The sequence below is a fragment of the Ipomoea nil genome, unplaced genomic scaffold (genome assembly GCF_001879475.1).
Source record: "Ipomoea nil cultivar Tokyo-kokei standard unplaced genomic scaffold, Asagao_1.1 scaffold2403, whole genome shotgun sequence".
NCBI classification, from domain to species: Eukaryota; Viridiplantae; Streptophyta; class Magnoliopsida; order Solanales; family Convolvulaceae; genus Ipomoea; species Ipomoea nil.
The window spans coordinates 1624744-1640667 of record NW_017618831.1 but is presented as its reverse complement, the minus strand read 5'-3'; the positions used below and the strand labels follow the sequence as shown (position 1 = coordinate 1640667).

The window sequence follows — 15924 nt, the reverse complement described above, 5'->3', positions numbered from 1 at the left end:
GTTAAGATAGGAGCTTATAGCTTATTTTAAGCTATTAATAAGCTATAAGCTCTGTTTGGTAATGTTCCCAAAATAAGCTCCTAGCTTAAAATAAGAGTTTATTTTGGAACGCTACTTTAAGTTGCGTTTCAAAATAAGCTACTAGCTTCCTAATTTTTTTCCATCTTTACCCTTATTATTTTAAAGTAATGACATATTTTAACCTTATGAATTAAAAACCTTTCTCTTCCCCTTATCCCATCAACGAAAATTTAAGTCAGACCTTTATGGAGATGAAGGAGATTCGCAACAATATTGCTACTTCATTATGGGATGCTAGATCATGATCATGCTAATAGTTTTATTTTAAAAAATGTTTATTTTTTTGGAAGACGAAATGTTAAATTTTAATATGTAAACAAACTAATTTAAATTTTATGAAGATGTCATTTTTAGTCTTTTTACATTTATCAGCTTATCAAAAAGCTAATTTTACCAAACACTTTCAATCATAACAGCTCTTCAATTTTCAGCTCCGAGCTTATAGCTTTTCAGCTTTCAGCTCCTTTTCAGCTATCAGCTCCTAGCTTATAGTTTTTCAGCTAGGTTTGCCAAACAGAGCCATAGTTCGAAATATAATTTTATCTCGAAATAAGTGACCAAGTTAATAAAATATGATTTTGTATATGAAATATCACGAATTCAATTATTGTCAAAATTCTCTCAATCGATAATGTCATACAAACATTGCTATTGTGATTTATCTCAATTTTAATTTTCCTCGTCATTCAAAGATGTAGTATAGCTTGTATAGTGGGCTTATTTTTTATATATATTTAAAAGTTCTTTTCTATCTTACATTTCCCCTTTATGCATAATGTATTTATTTTTTATCTCTTTATACTTTTACAACTTTTTTACCATAATACTTATGACCATTTCACATGAGACAATGAAATACTCCGTATTTAGTTAAATTGCACTATTTTTGTATGAATTTATAAAAAATATTATATTTTTAACTATAATATATTACACATCTCACATAAAATGGACTCACTAAAAATATATTCATAGTCTCAATTTTATTATATAATTTCAATTTCAATACCCTCATTTGTTAATTGGATATGTTTCATCGTGCATGCTTGTAACTAGTTTGTATGACAAGTATACTCTAATTACCTACACAATATTTCATTTAGGAAAATAATATGTATACTTAGAAGATAACAAACAAGTAACATTGGGGGCATTTAGTTTAGGTTATATAAGATAACCAATGTTATATTTGCTTGGTAATATAAGATTCTCATATTTGATTCAAGTTATGTAACTTTTTCAAGGAAATGTCAGATAACCTCCACATTAAGTTTTTAACTATTAGAAGAGAATATAAAAAGATATGGTCCAACAATACGTGTCGAAAACTTTATTGCATGAAAATCCACACACACACACACACATATATATATATATATATATATATATATATATATATAAAATACACAGGCACAACTTTTTTTGTGTCTTCTGCCTAGGCGCTAGGCGGTTTTGGCACCCGACTAGCATCTAGCGTATTGCACAACCTTGAAAAAAACACATAAAAAAGGATACAAAGAGCAAATAAAAGCACAAGTTGCTTATTGATGCAGAGAAAACAGTGAGCCTACAACCACACTTTAGAATAGTAGTACATCAATTATTTTCCTAAAAAAATTCTCTGGAAAATTTCAGCAAGTAATCCTTGGGAAAATGCAAAAAATTCCACCTCCCTACCCCTAAAAGTTCATAAAATCAATCTAGAAAAATGATCCAGTTCAAGAATCTTGAAGCAGTCCCTTTGCTGTAATAGTGTAAAATTACCCAAAAAAAAAAAAAAACTAACATGTCGCGGCCAATGTTATTATCACGGCATGGCTCGACTCGGGTGATCTTTCTTTGCCACGGGGGATCTACAACCCGAGGTTCTTCTGGGCCTTCTGGATTTGGTTGAGGAATATCCATGTCAACTGCAAAAGCAAAAAAAACGCGATGCTTAGAGAGAGGGGAATGTGAAAAGCGGGATAGCTAGTTCGAGGGGAAGAGTAGAATACCATGACATGAGGAGCAATTCTAACACAGTATACGGGGAATCCAGTGTAAAACTTAAAAGGCCCTCCCGCCTTGAGGGTTTGCATAGCACAGTCAACGGAACCGGTGTAGGGATATTTCCCAGCGGCATCTGGTTGCATCTTCTGGATTTGTGTCTTCACGTAGTCAAACGGTAAGCTGCAAGCAGCAGCGAAGAATCCGGATACTGCACTAGCCCCTGGAAAGAAAAACGGGAATCTTATTACTGAAGCTAAAACAAAACGTTCTTATTGGCTGCTCTGATACCATGTTATGTTAAAATGAAAGGATCACTCAAGTGGACTATAATGCACACAGCCAAACCACAGTAAAAGACGGAATCCAATCAATTCGCTAGTCTAACCCATGTCCTTATAAACTCATATGTTTCTTCTCTTTTTTTTCAATGTGGGACTCCTTAACAAATTTAAACATGTAAAGCATATCTAAGGTAAATAGGTAAACAAAAACCAAACATTGATACATGACATTTACTTTATAACGATACAAGTATCACAACTTTGACATCTAAATGGTAGTCCCTCTGTCCCATTTTTTCTGTCATGTTTATTATTCATTGGTCAAACCACCTCTTTCTTCATTGCTTATTTTCTTTAGTAATTTTTAATTATTTTTAAATTTGATTTTTTGTACTTAATAGTACTTTTAATGTAGTTTCTAAATATATAAATTTTATATACTAATACTAAACTTAACATTATGAAAAATTGAATTAAAAATAACTCCCGTCAAGCCTCGTTAACCGAATCAGACAAACAAAATGGGATTGAGGGAGTATATTATATCTTATAGACGGGAGAAGCTATCTTACCTACAACTGTGGCAGTCTCTCCCATGCCAAGAGAATCCCGACAAAACTCAACACTTTGGTCATAAGAGGCGAGCATTCCCATGTTAAGCGCCATTGCCCTCACTACAGTCGGGCCAGCGCCCTTCCAAAGGGCTAAAACTCCTTCATCAGCAACAATGCGGGACAGCGCATGGAAGGCATTTGTGTAGTTACGTCGCTGGGCGGCGGGTAAGGTGGCATCCGCCTGCATACGGATGAGTGCCAAATCAGCGGGACTGCCCACACAGGCTCCAATCGCCCCCGCAGTCAGCCCACACAGCGCCTTCTGATATAGAGGCAATGGCTTCCCGTCATTGGCTTCAATAGCCTTGGTCGTCAAAATTCTATCATAAAAAGCCACCAAATAAGCAAACAAAAAGGGGGAAAAAATCAATCAATCGATCTCCTATCAGATGGAAAACTGGAAGAATAACAGCAAATCTATTGCCATGATTTGATAATCACAAAATCAGATTTTCATATTTACAGACACAAGACAGATGAAGGGGGTAGAAAGCTAAAGAGGCAAACAATCAAAGCAAGACTCATTGTTGGGCATATAGCTATTAATGTGCAATCCAACTATCGACTTAGGCTTTTAGTTGAGATGGAACACATGCTTCAATTTGGTATCAGAGCCAGACAAAAAGTCGTGGGCATATAGCCATTAATGTGCAATCCAACCATCAGCTTAGGTTTTTAGTTGAGATGGAGCACATGCTTCAATTATCGGGAGTTTTGGAAGATCTTAGTAATATAGGTTCCCTGTTATTACGATTCTTGATCATGAAATTCAAATTCTAATTAACAAAAAATTTCACCTGAATGATCCAAGACGGGCAGTTGTATAAGTAGCCTGTCTAAGAAGCCCAGCAGACAAACCCTGTTGAACAGGACATTGACAATTGATGTTAAACATAAGCAACACAAATATCGGACACAAACACGGTGAGAAACGAGGCAATCAGACACATAAACTGTGGCATTATACTAATCAAATCACTTGAACATGCATAATCAATCTAAAAGTTATCTAGTATAAACATCTAATGATCTAATGACATTCTCCATTCTCCAGCATGCTTATGTTACCTTAATTCTGACTAATGATTCTTAGAACATCCTTAGATCTAAGGAACACTGAGCATATTCTTGTAAAAGGCACCATAGATACAAACCTTGTAAAAGGCACCAAAGCCCTCATTTTTAAGCATATTCTTGGTGACCTCGCCAGCTGATCCCTGGCCCAATTGGATTCTCACCTACCAATCAAAAACAAGAAAAAGAAAAACGAACATTCAGTCTTTCAAAAAGGCATCATTTTTACACAGTAGCTAATGCAATCAACACAAAAATACTAACAAGTAAAACCCAACAGTTCCATGACAAGATCTAAGCTTTATGAACTTCCAATGCTAGAAATGCCCAGAAGATGCCTGCCCTAAAATTTCTACATGATTTGATCCAAAAATATCTAAAACCCAAAACTCCAAAATGTTTTTTTTTTTTTAAGGATGATCTGAGATCTGATCATCTGAAGAGTCTTCCAATGAAACATTTCTCAAACAAATCAAGATAACTTTTTTTTTGGGGGGATCATAACTGTAACAGCAAAGCGATCCGTGAAGTGCAATAAATACCTTGACCATGTCGATGGGTTGAATGACGCAGGTGGCGAGCATGCCGGAGCAACCGCCATTAACAAAGGGCTTCACGGTGGGCCAGACGGCGGCGACGGGCTTGGGCTTCTCCTCTCCCATTCTTCCTGAGATTCCAAGAAACAGCTGAGAATGCGAGAAGAGAGAGAAAGAGAAAGCTCGAGGGAAACAAAGCAAAAAGGGAGAATCTATATATACACGCAGTGATCAGTGGTTACAGGGTGGCCGAGACGGTGATGGCGTCCCAAGGTGGTAGGTGTTAAGGCGTGCGGACAGCACTAAAATCCTCTTTTGGCCCCTTGATTTGCACGTATTTACAACCCTACCACTTTTGGTCGGAGAGATTAGAGCGGTTAGAAGTTAGAACGATGAATAACTTGAAAGAAAAAGTGATTAGAGAAATTGTAAAATATCAGTTGAGAGCAATTTAACTGCTTCGATCTTATCGGTTTAATGTCGTTATTCTAACTATTTCATCCTCATTTTGCTCTCAAACAGAAATTGTCAAGTTTGCAACGTTTCATATAATATAAATCATTCAAGACAATTTATTAGTTGAAATTATAGCTGGCTTAATATTTGTCCTTCTTTTTCTTCTTGAGAATTTTGATTTAATATGGCTATAATGTTTTAATTTCATCATACACCATTACACCTTATTTATATCAGAAAAAAAAAAGAAAAGATGAAATTTCAAATCTAGATCTAACGCAAGTCTTAGTAACTTATGTTGAATATGATCTAAAGACATTGTAAGTTAGTATTGAATACTAAATGAAGTATTTTGGATTAGTTCTCAAATAGTGACTTACGACTTACAAGAATCAATTTGATAAATGTTATTAGCCTAGCACCAAGGGCATGGCCCTAGTGAGGAGTACATGCTAAATACGTTGCAAAAAAAAAAAAAAATACTGATCAATTATCTATTAAGCATAGTTCAATCATCAAAATAAACATATCATTAACAGTATAAGAAATAAATCACTGATTGATTCTATCATCGTAACTTTATTATAACTAAATCTTATCATTTATTGTCTTGTTTGATTTAAATTATATATATTTTCCGACCAAAATCCTACACCATTACTTGTGTAGATGCATTCTCAAATCTTGAACCAAAGAATTTGCTAGCGGCATTCCATCATTTTCTCAAGCATGCTTGTCATGACTCCTTTGAGGATTGGTTGAGCACAAAGGGGCAAACCGGTAATTTCACCTTATTCAACAGTCAATCTTGGCGTGACACCATAATTTTTAATCCCTCCAAGGCTGTAACTTTGGCGGCTGATTCACGAGATATTTCGTTGTAAATTTAATTGAATTTTTTAATCACGAGAGAAATATGTAATAATTATTTTTAAATAAATTATATTTATGTGTAATAATTCGTAACTTATACAAAAAAAAAAAAAAAAAAAAAAAAAAAAAAAAATATATATATATATATATATATATATATATATATATATATATATATATTAAACAAATTATATGCAATAAATTTGATTAAAAAGATGCTAATAATTAGAGGTGTTATCGAACAGAGCTTTCGCCAAACTACACGTGTTTGTGTTCGTTAAGCGTTCGTTTATGTTCGTCTGTTAAGGTAAACGAACATTAACAAACAAAATTTAGAGCTCGGTTAATAAACGAACAGAGCTTGAACAGTTGTAAGCTCGTTTGCTAAGAGATCGTGAACAAGCTCGATTGTGTTCGTTTACTAATATTCGTGAACAAACTCGTTTGTGTTTGTTTAATAATGTTCGTGAACATGTTCACAAACATATATATTATATTATATTATATTATATTAGTTTTGTAGTTGTGTTGTTTGTTTGACTATTGTTCGTGAACGTATATTATTTATTATTCACGAGCGAATTGTGATCATGAACATATGCAGGTATTTGTTTATTAAGTGTCCATGAACGTCAATGAATATGTTCGTGAACGTGATTGTTAATGAACATGTTTGTGAACGTGTTTGTTAACGTTAACGTACGTGTTCACAAACATTAACAAACACGTTCGCGAACGTTAACGAACACGAACAGGATTTTCAAAAACCTTAACAAACGAACACGAACACTCCAAATTCCTTAACAAACGAACACGAACAACCTCCGTTCGTTTATGTTCGGTTCGTTAACAGTCCTACTAATAATCAATCACTTTGTGTTTTATTAGCATGAAGTGATTCTCTTAAATGTAGTGTTGAAAAAAACGCTAGACGCCTCTTAGGCGCCCGATTTTTTTAAATTTTTTTTAGGGGTTATTTACAAAAAAAAAAAAAAAAAAAAAAAAAAAAAAGTTCGGCCGCCTTGACCGCCTAGGCGCCCGGCCGGGGAGAAGGCCGATTTCGGTGTTTCTCGACGCGATCGGGCGTCGCCTAGCACTTATGTGCGATTTTTGCAACCCATGCCTAAATGAGAGGTCATAAATACGAGCAGTAGAGGTGATATTGACTCTTTGTACTCATATCGATTCATCCACCCATTTTCGATGTAAAATTAATCGACTTTTAGGGGCATCAAAGGTAGTTCATGCAATTATAACATTAAAATAGTTAAATTGTTCAATGCGTGCGCCTTACGAGAATCGCAGCTTACTAACCCATGAAACAATCGAATACGGCATGCTCATTTCCGGAAATACCCTTACAGTTGTTATCAATCAACATCCATAACCGTTTTTTGTTATTGTCGTCATGATTATGTTCACCGAATTATTTATAAATTTAAAAAATAGATTTATGAATTTAAGAGCATCCACATTTGTTGGGGAGAATAGGGGGATAATGTAAGAGTGATTAGGAAAGAGAAGATGGGAGGGGAGAGAAAAAAAAAAGAAAATTAAATTAAAAAAAAAAAAAAACATTCAAACTGTCAGGCGCGCCTGACGGGCGCGCGCACTGGTGACGGTGGGTCCCACCATTTCTGCATTATCTCTTCATTTGCAGACCAATTATTTCTCACATTATCTCTTCCCCACATTAATTATTATCTTGGGTAGAGAGAATTCATTCTGAAATATCTCCCTATTATCCACAAATGTGGATGCTCTAAGAGATATAAAATGTAAACAGACTAAGAGCATCCACATTGGTTGGGGAGAATGAGGGTATAATGTAAGAGTGATTAGGAAAGAGAGTGTGGGAGGAGAGAGAAAAAAAAAAAGAAAAAACAAAACAAAAAAAAAATTAAAAAAAAAAATAATAATAATAATCAGACGCGTCAGGCGCGCCGACTGACGCGCCTTCGGGCGCGTGCGCTGCACGCGCCCGGCTTTTGCCCAAGGCTGTGCGCGAACGCGCACAGCCTTCCTTCTTTTTTTTTTTTTTTTTTTTTTTTTTTTTTTCTGACAATATCCTCACATTTGCAGGACAATTATTTTTCAATTATCTCCCCTCCACACTAGCTATTATCTCATGTAGGGAAAAATTAATGCTGAAACCTCCCCACAATATGCACAAGTGTGGATACTCTAAATAAATAAAAAATAGCGGCTGGTTAAAGTTGATTGTGATGAGTCAAGAGGGGTAGTGGAGGCCCAAAGTGGCAAATTCCAAAGTCTAGTGGAGGCTATGACTAAACTTTATTTTTATTTTTATTTTTTATTTTTAAATTAATTGTAGGGGCACAATTAAATGTAATAATAAAGTATGGTCCATGGGGAGAATCCAATAGCTGAATTTGTTTGATTTCAAAGCTATAAAATATGGTTTTAATTTTAACATTAAAATATATAAACACATGGTTTTTTAGTACATATAAATGAAAAATATATAAACATCTGTTTTAAAGTCAATTACCTTGTAATTTGATGTCATCATTTGTTATCATTCTAAACGAATAGTTATAGGTTCGAGTCTTATTCTAATCAAGGATTGATATATATGATTTATGCACTTTTAAGTAGCTGTTACAGATTTTCAAAAAAAAAAAAAAAAAAGTAGCTGTTACAGACTTTTTTCGTAATTAAATTTTTTTTTTTAAAAAAAATTGATGCGGCTTTCACCTAAAAAAAAAAAAGAAAAAAAAAAAGCGTGTTGTCACATCATGAAATAAATAGAGTTGTTAATGGTTGTGATTTCATTTTGGTTTGTAAAACACTATGAGGTCCACATGCAACAAACTTTCCACAGAACAATTAATCCTTAGTAATGAACTAAGAATGTAAAAAAATATTATTTAATTGTTACCATCACAATGTCACATCATTCGTTGATTTTTTTTTTAAATTAAATTTGGAATTTTTTTTGATGATGAGGCATTATAAAGACTTGCACTCATTATTTGATGGTGTGCACTGAGTAAACTGTATTTCTATATAATAGTCTGTAAATTACACATAAAAAGTAAGTTGCACTAAAAAGACCCCGTGTGACAGAAATTCAGAAAGTGTTGACAAATTTGATTTACATACTTGTGAAGTTTTGAACCCACAAGTACTAAGATTAAATGAATAGTGCTGGGTTTCTTAAAATAATTATACAATTATACATTTAAACAAACAATAATAATAACTTGGACTATGTGGCCTAATGGTACTCGGATTGAATTTTTATTTGGAAGGTTGTGAGTTTGAGCTTCAGTAAAGGCGGTATTTGCTCTTTGTGTTTCAGTAAGTTGAGAAAATAATAATATAAAAGAAAAATCAATTTTTCCAGTTGTAATGTTACAAGGTCGAGTTCTTTGAGAATTTTCTTAAATGATGGAGGAGGACATACCTAGTCTCTTTTCCTTTATTAGTTTCAAGGCCTTTTAAATAGTGTTTGTCTTGTAAATGATTAATTAAACGAAACAATCTAATTGGAAGAATCGCCTTGTTGTTGAAGCGTTTTATCCTTTCTCCTTTCATTACTATTATCGCAGACTAAGTTGTTACGCACAACACATAATCTTAACATATTAGATCAGTTATCCTTTAATAAAAACGAAACCCTATAAAAATTTTATTCTCTAAATATAAACATTAAAAACAATCATCTCAAATGGACCATCAAAGCATGTTCCCAACAACCTACTTGTATCTTGTACACAAACTATATTCATGCCAATATGACATAGCTATTGTGACAAGGCAAGCATTGTACATTCCCATACCTAACATGACAAAAATATTATAATTGACCCGAAAAAAATAGTCAAGTAGGTGAAACATAATTTTCATACTAAAAAATCATGAATTCATTTATTACACAATCTTCCCAGTACAATTTACCTATCATGTATAGTTGACACGCTATTATACAGAACTGGATCTATCTCATACACACCCTCAGCTACTAACTGGATCACCCAAAAATAAAAATATAATAATTGATATGAAGAAGGAAATGAAAGAGAAAGTATGGGAAGTACAAGTAAGGTTAACTGCAACATCATATCCCCAAACACTAACATTAAAAACATCAAAATCAAAATATGGAAAGCAGCCTTAGACTTTATTACAGACGATAAACTTGCATTGTATCTATTGCACCTATCTACCAGCCTCTGTCAACTCAATCTCTAAGCTAAAAAAAGCCTTCAATGGGCATAGGATTATGATACACAGCTGCATCTCATGCTGTCATTTACAGCTTTTTGCGCGAATTTCCCACGATTCCTAAGAGCGAATTATCGTTGATCCTCGATCCTTCTAGGATTGACAGGAACTCGAACTAGGAGCACGCTGCCAATCTGCAACAAGAAAAACGGGGGAAAATGGTGACGGGGAGATATGACGATGGCAATATGGCATGCCCCCCCATACTATATAGCCTCGGGAGGCTTCAGTTTATGTTGTAAAGTTTTTGCGGGAATGTATACTCGAGAGATGGTATCGAATACTAGTAGGTCGTGATAACCAAAACTTTCCCGCCTAAACAATCATAAAGCAAAACATTGGTTGGCGTGAGCGGCCGTGCACTTTTGTACCTTAAGAGAGATCGGGAGTTCGAACCCCCTCTTGTGTGGAAAAACTAATCTGGCGAGCACTTTGCCCCTAAATTGGCAAAGGTGCCTAAAGGTATCCCTCTTGTGGGGATTAGTCTGAATATGGTACGGGCTTAAAAGTGCCTCCTACAGTTAGGGTTTGCTTAGGACACCTCGTGGGCTAGCGGGTCAATATGGTGAGGGGAATAGGCCATAATGTTAATCCCCAACGCGGGCTGAAAAATTTCAGCCCTAACCCGCTCCACCACAGGGTGATTCAGAGTTGGCCTGTGGATTTCAGCCCGCTTTGATACCCCTACCTACCTACCCTCCACCATCTCTCCGATTTATTTCCTTACTATTCTATACGTTTGTGCTTTTAAATGACATATATTGGCATATTGCTGGAACTGCACCAGATGCCCGAAGAGACAAACGAGCTTATGTGTACATACAATTTATAAAGGTATAGAGACATAGAGGGTACCGTACGATCAATCACTGCTGAAACCTTCGTATCTCAAGCCCGATGAATTGTTGAACTGCTCGATATTCCCTAACATGCAAGAGAAGAAAATGTGAGTAATCCTGCAAGGACAATGAGAAGCAAACGAGGGAGGCATCGATCACCTACCGTTGGAATCGAGCAAGTTGCCGGTATTGTTGGCGAGAAAAGGAGGCCTATTATAGGAGTTCTCTAGTAGATCTGAAACGGTAAGGAAAGGCAACTACGATTAGCCGAAATTTCAAGCACGCAAATTCTAGCCTTAGTAAATTTACTTCGCGTTTGATTGACACACCCGAACTATTAGAGAAGTCGGCTGCCAAGTCAAAACCGAAGGTTTGACGTATCCAAGATGAGTCACCATCGTAGAGAGCATCGCAATGGTGTTGCGTATTAGACTCGACGCTACTGAATGACGTAGGAGTATCGCCCATGGCAGAACAGGATTCGAACAAATTTCCGTGCGTGCCGAAATCGAAAGGAGATCGGTTGTCATAGCTAGGCTCCAACTTGATCAAATTCCCGTTCATTGCTGATGTCATCCCCACGTTCGAGGGTTGAGCCAACAACATGTTTGGATTAACATCAACCTTATTCCCGTTTTGAGTCATTCCCACGCTTTGAGCTAATAACATGTTTGGATTAACATCAACCTTATTCCCGTTTTGAGCCATTCCCATGCTCGAGGGTTGAGCCAACAACATGTTTGGATTAACCTCAACCTTATTCCCGTTTTGAGCAGACATATTACCCACCGGTTGTATGCAAGGGTGAAGAGTCGAGCCGCAAGGCCCGCAACTACCATAGGCCGTAGGCAAATTGGTCGGGACAGAACTCTGCATCTCCTCGGGATTCGTCGAAGCTCCAACGTTGTCTGCAATATGGCATCTCGAGTTTCGATATACTGCCACAAGAGGACACATGAGTGTGAGAAAGTTACCGTTAATCTATAGAACTTATCGAGAGAAAAAAAAAAACCATAAAACTTACTCGGTGAAATATGAGAGCCATTAGACACAGGTAAAGACGCAATTGCGGTCAGTCCCGATTGACGCATTAATGTCGCTTGTTTCGAAAGCAACTCATTGAACTTCAAAATCTGATCCTTGAGCATCAAATACTGGAAATATGCCTCGAAAAATTCCTGGTTTTGTTCCACAAGATTTTGCCAAACTGGATAAGAACCGGGTAGTTAGAAGTTAGAACGGATTATCAACAATAAAACCAATATGGGGAAACACGAGACACGAAAAAAACAAAAATACAGAAAAATTATCTTAGTTTCTCATTTTTAGCTTTAATGGATGACATGAAAAAGTTCTAAAAATCTCGTAAATATAACCTGCTAAAACAGTCTTAAAGGAGAGATCTCATTCTCCAGTGATACAAAATCTCATAAATATAACGTGATAACTGAAGCTGGACTGCATTGAAAAATAGACAACATACTAAGTTGAGTAAATCTCGGCTCGATATTGTCCCTAACGAGGAGAGTATTAACAACTTCTTCCCGACTCATGTAATTCTGAAGACACCGCTCTATACGATTTTGCACCTGCAGAAACAAATTCATAAGTCTAGAGAATAATCACGAGAATATACAGCACTACATGCCAATCCGAACCTCGAAACTCAAGAAAACGCAGTTTTTGATCGGCCAAAAAAAAAAAAAAAACCTTACCATTTGTAAATCTTCACACGAAATTTTTCGAGATTCTCCACCTGACATGTCTGAGCCCGCCCCAAGTTATCGATGATACAAACTATGATTTAAGAATGTCTCGAGTTTGAACTGTTCGTCTGCTAATAGATTCTGAAATCACTAGAAGAGCGCTTTACATCAATTTATTAAAGAGGAAAATCAATTTATTAAAGAGGAAAATGAATAAAGCGGCTATTAGAATATTAGATACCAAAAAGGATGGGCATTTGGGAAAGAAAGGAGCAGAGAAATGTGCGAGCTTAAATATGATTATGACATGAAATGAATGCAACATATTATAGTGGTCCTAAGGGGTTGTTAGTTAAATGCAAATATAAGAACACAAAACACAAAAACCTTACAACGAGATTTACCAAAAAAGTTCGAAAGAAGACAGCAACATCAGTCTTCAAAGCTCGATGCTATTATTTACTCAGTGAAGAAAAAAGCTCTGATTTTAGTCGTTTAGAAAATGTTTGGACAAAAATAGGAAACACACATCATCAAACAAATCTCTTTTCAGGGATTCTGATGATTTTTCAGCTCAATTCCTCCTAGCTCCGAGGCCTATAGGCTAACCACAATTAAAAAGCCCAGACAACCCGTACTGCTTATATACACCGAGCTTCCCAACGTTATACCTTAATCCCGACAGCAATAACCTTAAACATTCCACATTTGGTCCAAACTAGCGAGCAACCTAATCTTATATTACTGCCCCTACTCTTAGCACACCCTAAAGTGTTAAAAGAAAATGATTCTTGAAAACAACATAGTAAAGCCTAATTCATCTTATATAACTATCATAAATCTCACCAAGATTAGCAAATATTCCATCTTAAAAGATCACTATTTCATCTTTGCTATAACCAAAAGCCACAAATGGGAAGCCAAAGCAATTCCTTAAGTTCAATCATCAATTCAAAGGTTCCCATGATAGGAATTCTTGTTGATAAAAACCTTAATTTTACCAAACTATGCAGAAAATGAAAAACATAGCATGCTTCAATACATCATTTTAACTGCCACCACTAACATTAAAGACATCAAATTCAGCTATTCCCAGGAATCCCAGGTGACAAATACATTTAAGCACACTTTTTTTTTTTTGTTAACACTCATCTCTATTGACACAGCATAGAAGAAAGCTAAGGGCAAGGAATTCCACTGAGAGTATAGGACTAACATGATCATACAGAATCTGAAAACCCATGATCATCAACTAATATGTGAAGAAAACAAAAACCCAGAACCCCTTTTCAAATTCAAACTCAAAATTCCCATTACTTACACATAGAATCCCAACAAAAACTGGGGTAAAAAAATGGGCAAGGATAAAGGTCACCTGATTGTTGTCTTGGAGCATAGAAGTTGGTTGGGAGTGAAAAAGGTTGGAGCTTTTAGGAGTCCTGAGGAGTGAGGAGTGAGGAGTGAGAGAGAGAGAGAGAGAGAATTTGGGTTGAAAGCAAGAATTGCAGTTTCGGTTTTGGGGGAGAGAAGAGAAGAGAGAAGGGATGTTTGGATTCAAATCAACTTCTTTTTATTTAAGAAAGGGAAAGCTAAAACTGTGGTGGTGGCGTGGCATTTGTTTAAGGTTCCTGCGTTGTCCACATACATCACATCCTCTCAACTGTCTCATGCTTTTCACTCCTGTAATCCCACTTGTATTCCTCCCCTTTTCTCCCCTTTTTCTCCGGTTCCCCTCTTTAGTGGACTAACAATCACAAATATATACCAAAAGTATGGGTAGAATACTCTATCGGGTCGGAGTGTGGGGCCCTTAGGGTTGGGATTCAGCCTTTGAGGTAAGAATACTCTATCGGGTCAGGGTATAGAGGGCTCTTAGAATTGAGAGTTCAATCTTTGAGAGAAAAACTCAGTTAAATTGGTCAAATTGTTCTTAAATTGGTCAAATTGTTGAATATTAATTAATAATCGTAAAGTTATAAATTCAATTCTCAACGTGTTATGTGTTGAAAATTTTTGTGGACCCATTTCACGTCAAGCGTATAATATTGTACTTTTTAAAGATGATCTCACACCAAAATAGCAACAACATAAATATGTGGAACTATGCAATGGTAATTTTTTTATTTTTTATTTTTTTCATTTCTAAGTTATTTCTTATGGAGAAATTCTGTGTATTTTAAAGATTTACATTACTTTTTCATATTGTATTTTTATTTGTAATTATGAAATTAATTACTATATATAAAAAAATAGTGTATTAAAAGACAGGATATTTATTTAAATAATAATTATTTCCATATGAATGTATGTAACTGACAATTTCAGAATTACATATAGGTATAATAGGATAATATTATATTTATATATTATTATATACATATATATATATTATTCCAAAAAATATACATATATATCGTACATCATATATAGTTATTATGATCATATTTAGGAATGATATATATAAGTGGGTAGAATAATTTAATTATATATATATATATATATATATATATATATATATATATATATATATATATATATATTAATTTAAAGATAACCTATTAAAAGGTCTGGAGTGATATAATAACTTATTTTAAAATTATTTGACAAATTGGAATGTCACACTAGTATTCCTACAATTAGAAATTTTTATTTGTAATTATGAAATTAATTACCATATATAAAAATAGTCAATTAAAAGGTAGGATATTTATTTATATAATAATTATTTCCATATGAACGTATGTAACTGTCAATTTCATAATTACATATAGGTATAATAGGATAATACTATATTTATATATTATTATACATATATATCGTACATCATATAGAGTTATTAGGATCGTATTTAGAAATAGTATATATAATTGGATAGAATAATTTAATTATATATATTAATTTAAAAGTAACTAATTAAAAGGTTTGAAATGATGTAATAAATTATTTTAAAATTATTTGACAGATTGTAATGTCGCAAAAGTCACCCTACAATTAAGAATTTTTATTTGTAATTATGAAATCAATTATCATATATAAAAATAGTCTATTAAAATGCAGGATATTTATTTATATAATAATTATTTCCATATAAATATATGTAACTGTCAATTCCATTATTTACAATATACATAATATACTTTAACAATGTAAAAAAAAAATAAAAAAAAATAAAAAAAAATAAAAAAACATTAACTACTACAAATTTATAGGCCGTGCATCGCACG

General features: G+C 34.5%; 2 protein-coding genes across 5 annotated transcripts; both read right to left on the bottom strand.

Annotated features, from left to right (window-relative positions):
* Positions 1 to 1596: 1596 nt before the first annotated feature.
* Positions 1597 to 4817, bottom strand: LOC109152332 (mitochondrial dicarboxylate/tricarboxylate transporter DTC). Its single transcript, XM_019299962.1, has 6 exons — positions 4582 to 4817; positions 4120 to 4203; positions 3763 to 3824; positions 2924 to 3285; positions 2076 to 2290; positions 1597 to 1991 (listed from the first exon to the last, which is right to left on the bottom strand). The coding sequence occupies exons 1-6, from the start codon at positions 4699 to 4701 to the stop codon at positions 1935 to 1937; spliced, it is 900 nt and encodes a 299-aa protein (XP_019155507.1). The 5' UTR covers positions 4702 to 4817; the 3' UTR covers positions 1597 to 1934.
* Positions 4818 to 9906: 5089 nt separating this feature from the next.
* Positions 9907 to 14412, bottom strand: LOC109152331. Of its 4 annotated transcripts, none has more exons than XM_019299960.1 (8): positions 14076 to 14412; positions 12710 to 12850; positions 12478 to 12583; positions 12019 to 12201; positions 11324 to 11932; positions 11158 to 11229; positions 11016 to 11079; positions 9907 to 10289 (listed from the first exon to the last, which is right to left on the bottom strand). In XM_019299960.1, the coding sequence occupies exons 2-7, from the start codon at positions 12755 to 12757 to the stop codon at positions 11018 to 11020; spliced, it is 1080 nt and encodes a 359-aa protein (XP_019155505.1). In that variant the 5' UTR covers positions 12758 to 12850; positions 14076 to 14412; the 3' UTR covers positions 9907 to 10289; positions 11016 to 11017. The 4 variants fall into 4 exon arrangements, with proteins under 4 accessions (XP_019155505.1, XP_019155503.1, XP_019155504.1 ...); XM_019299958.1 differs by having other exon boundaries at positions 11011 to 11079; positions 14076 to 14411; XM_019299959.1 differs by having other exon boundaries at positions 11011 to 11079; positions 12710 to 12841; positions 14076 to 14411.
* Between the last annotated feature and the right edge of the window lie 1512 nt (positions 14413 to 15924).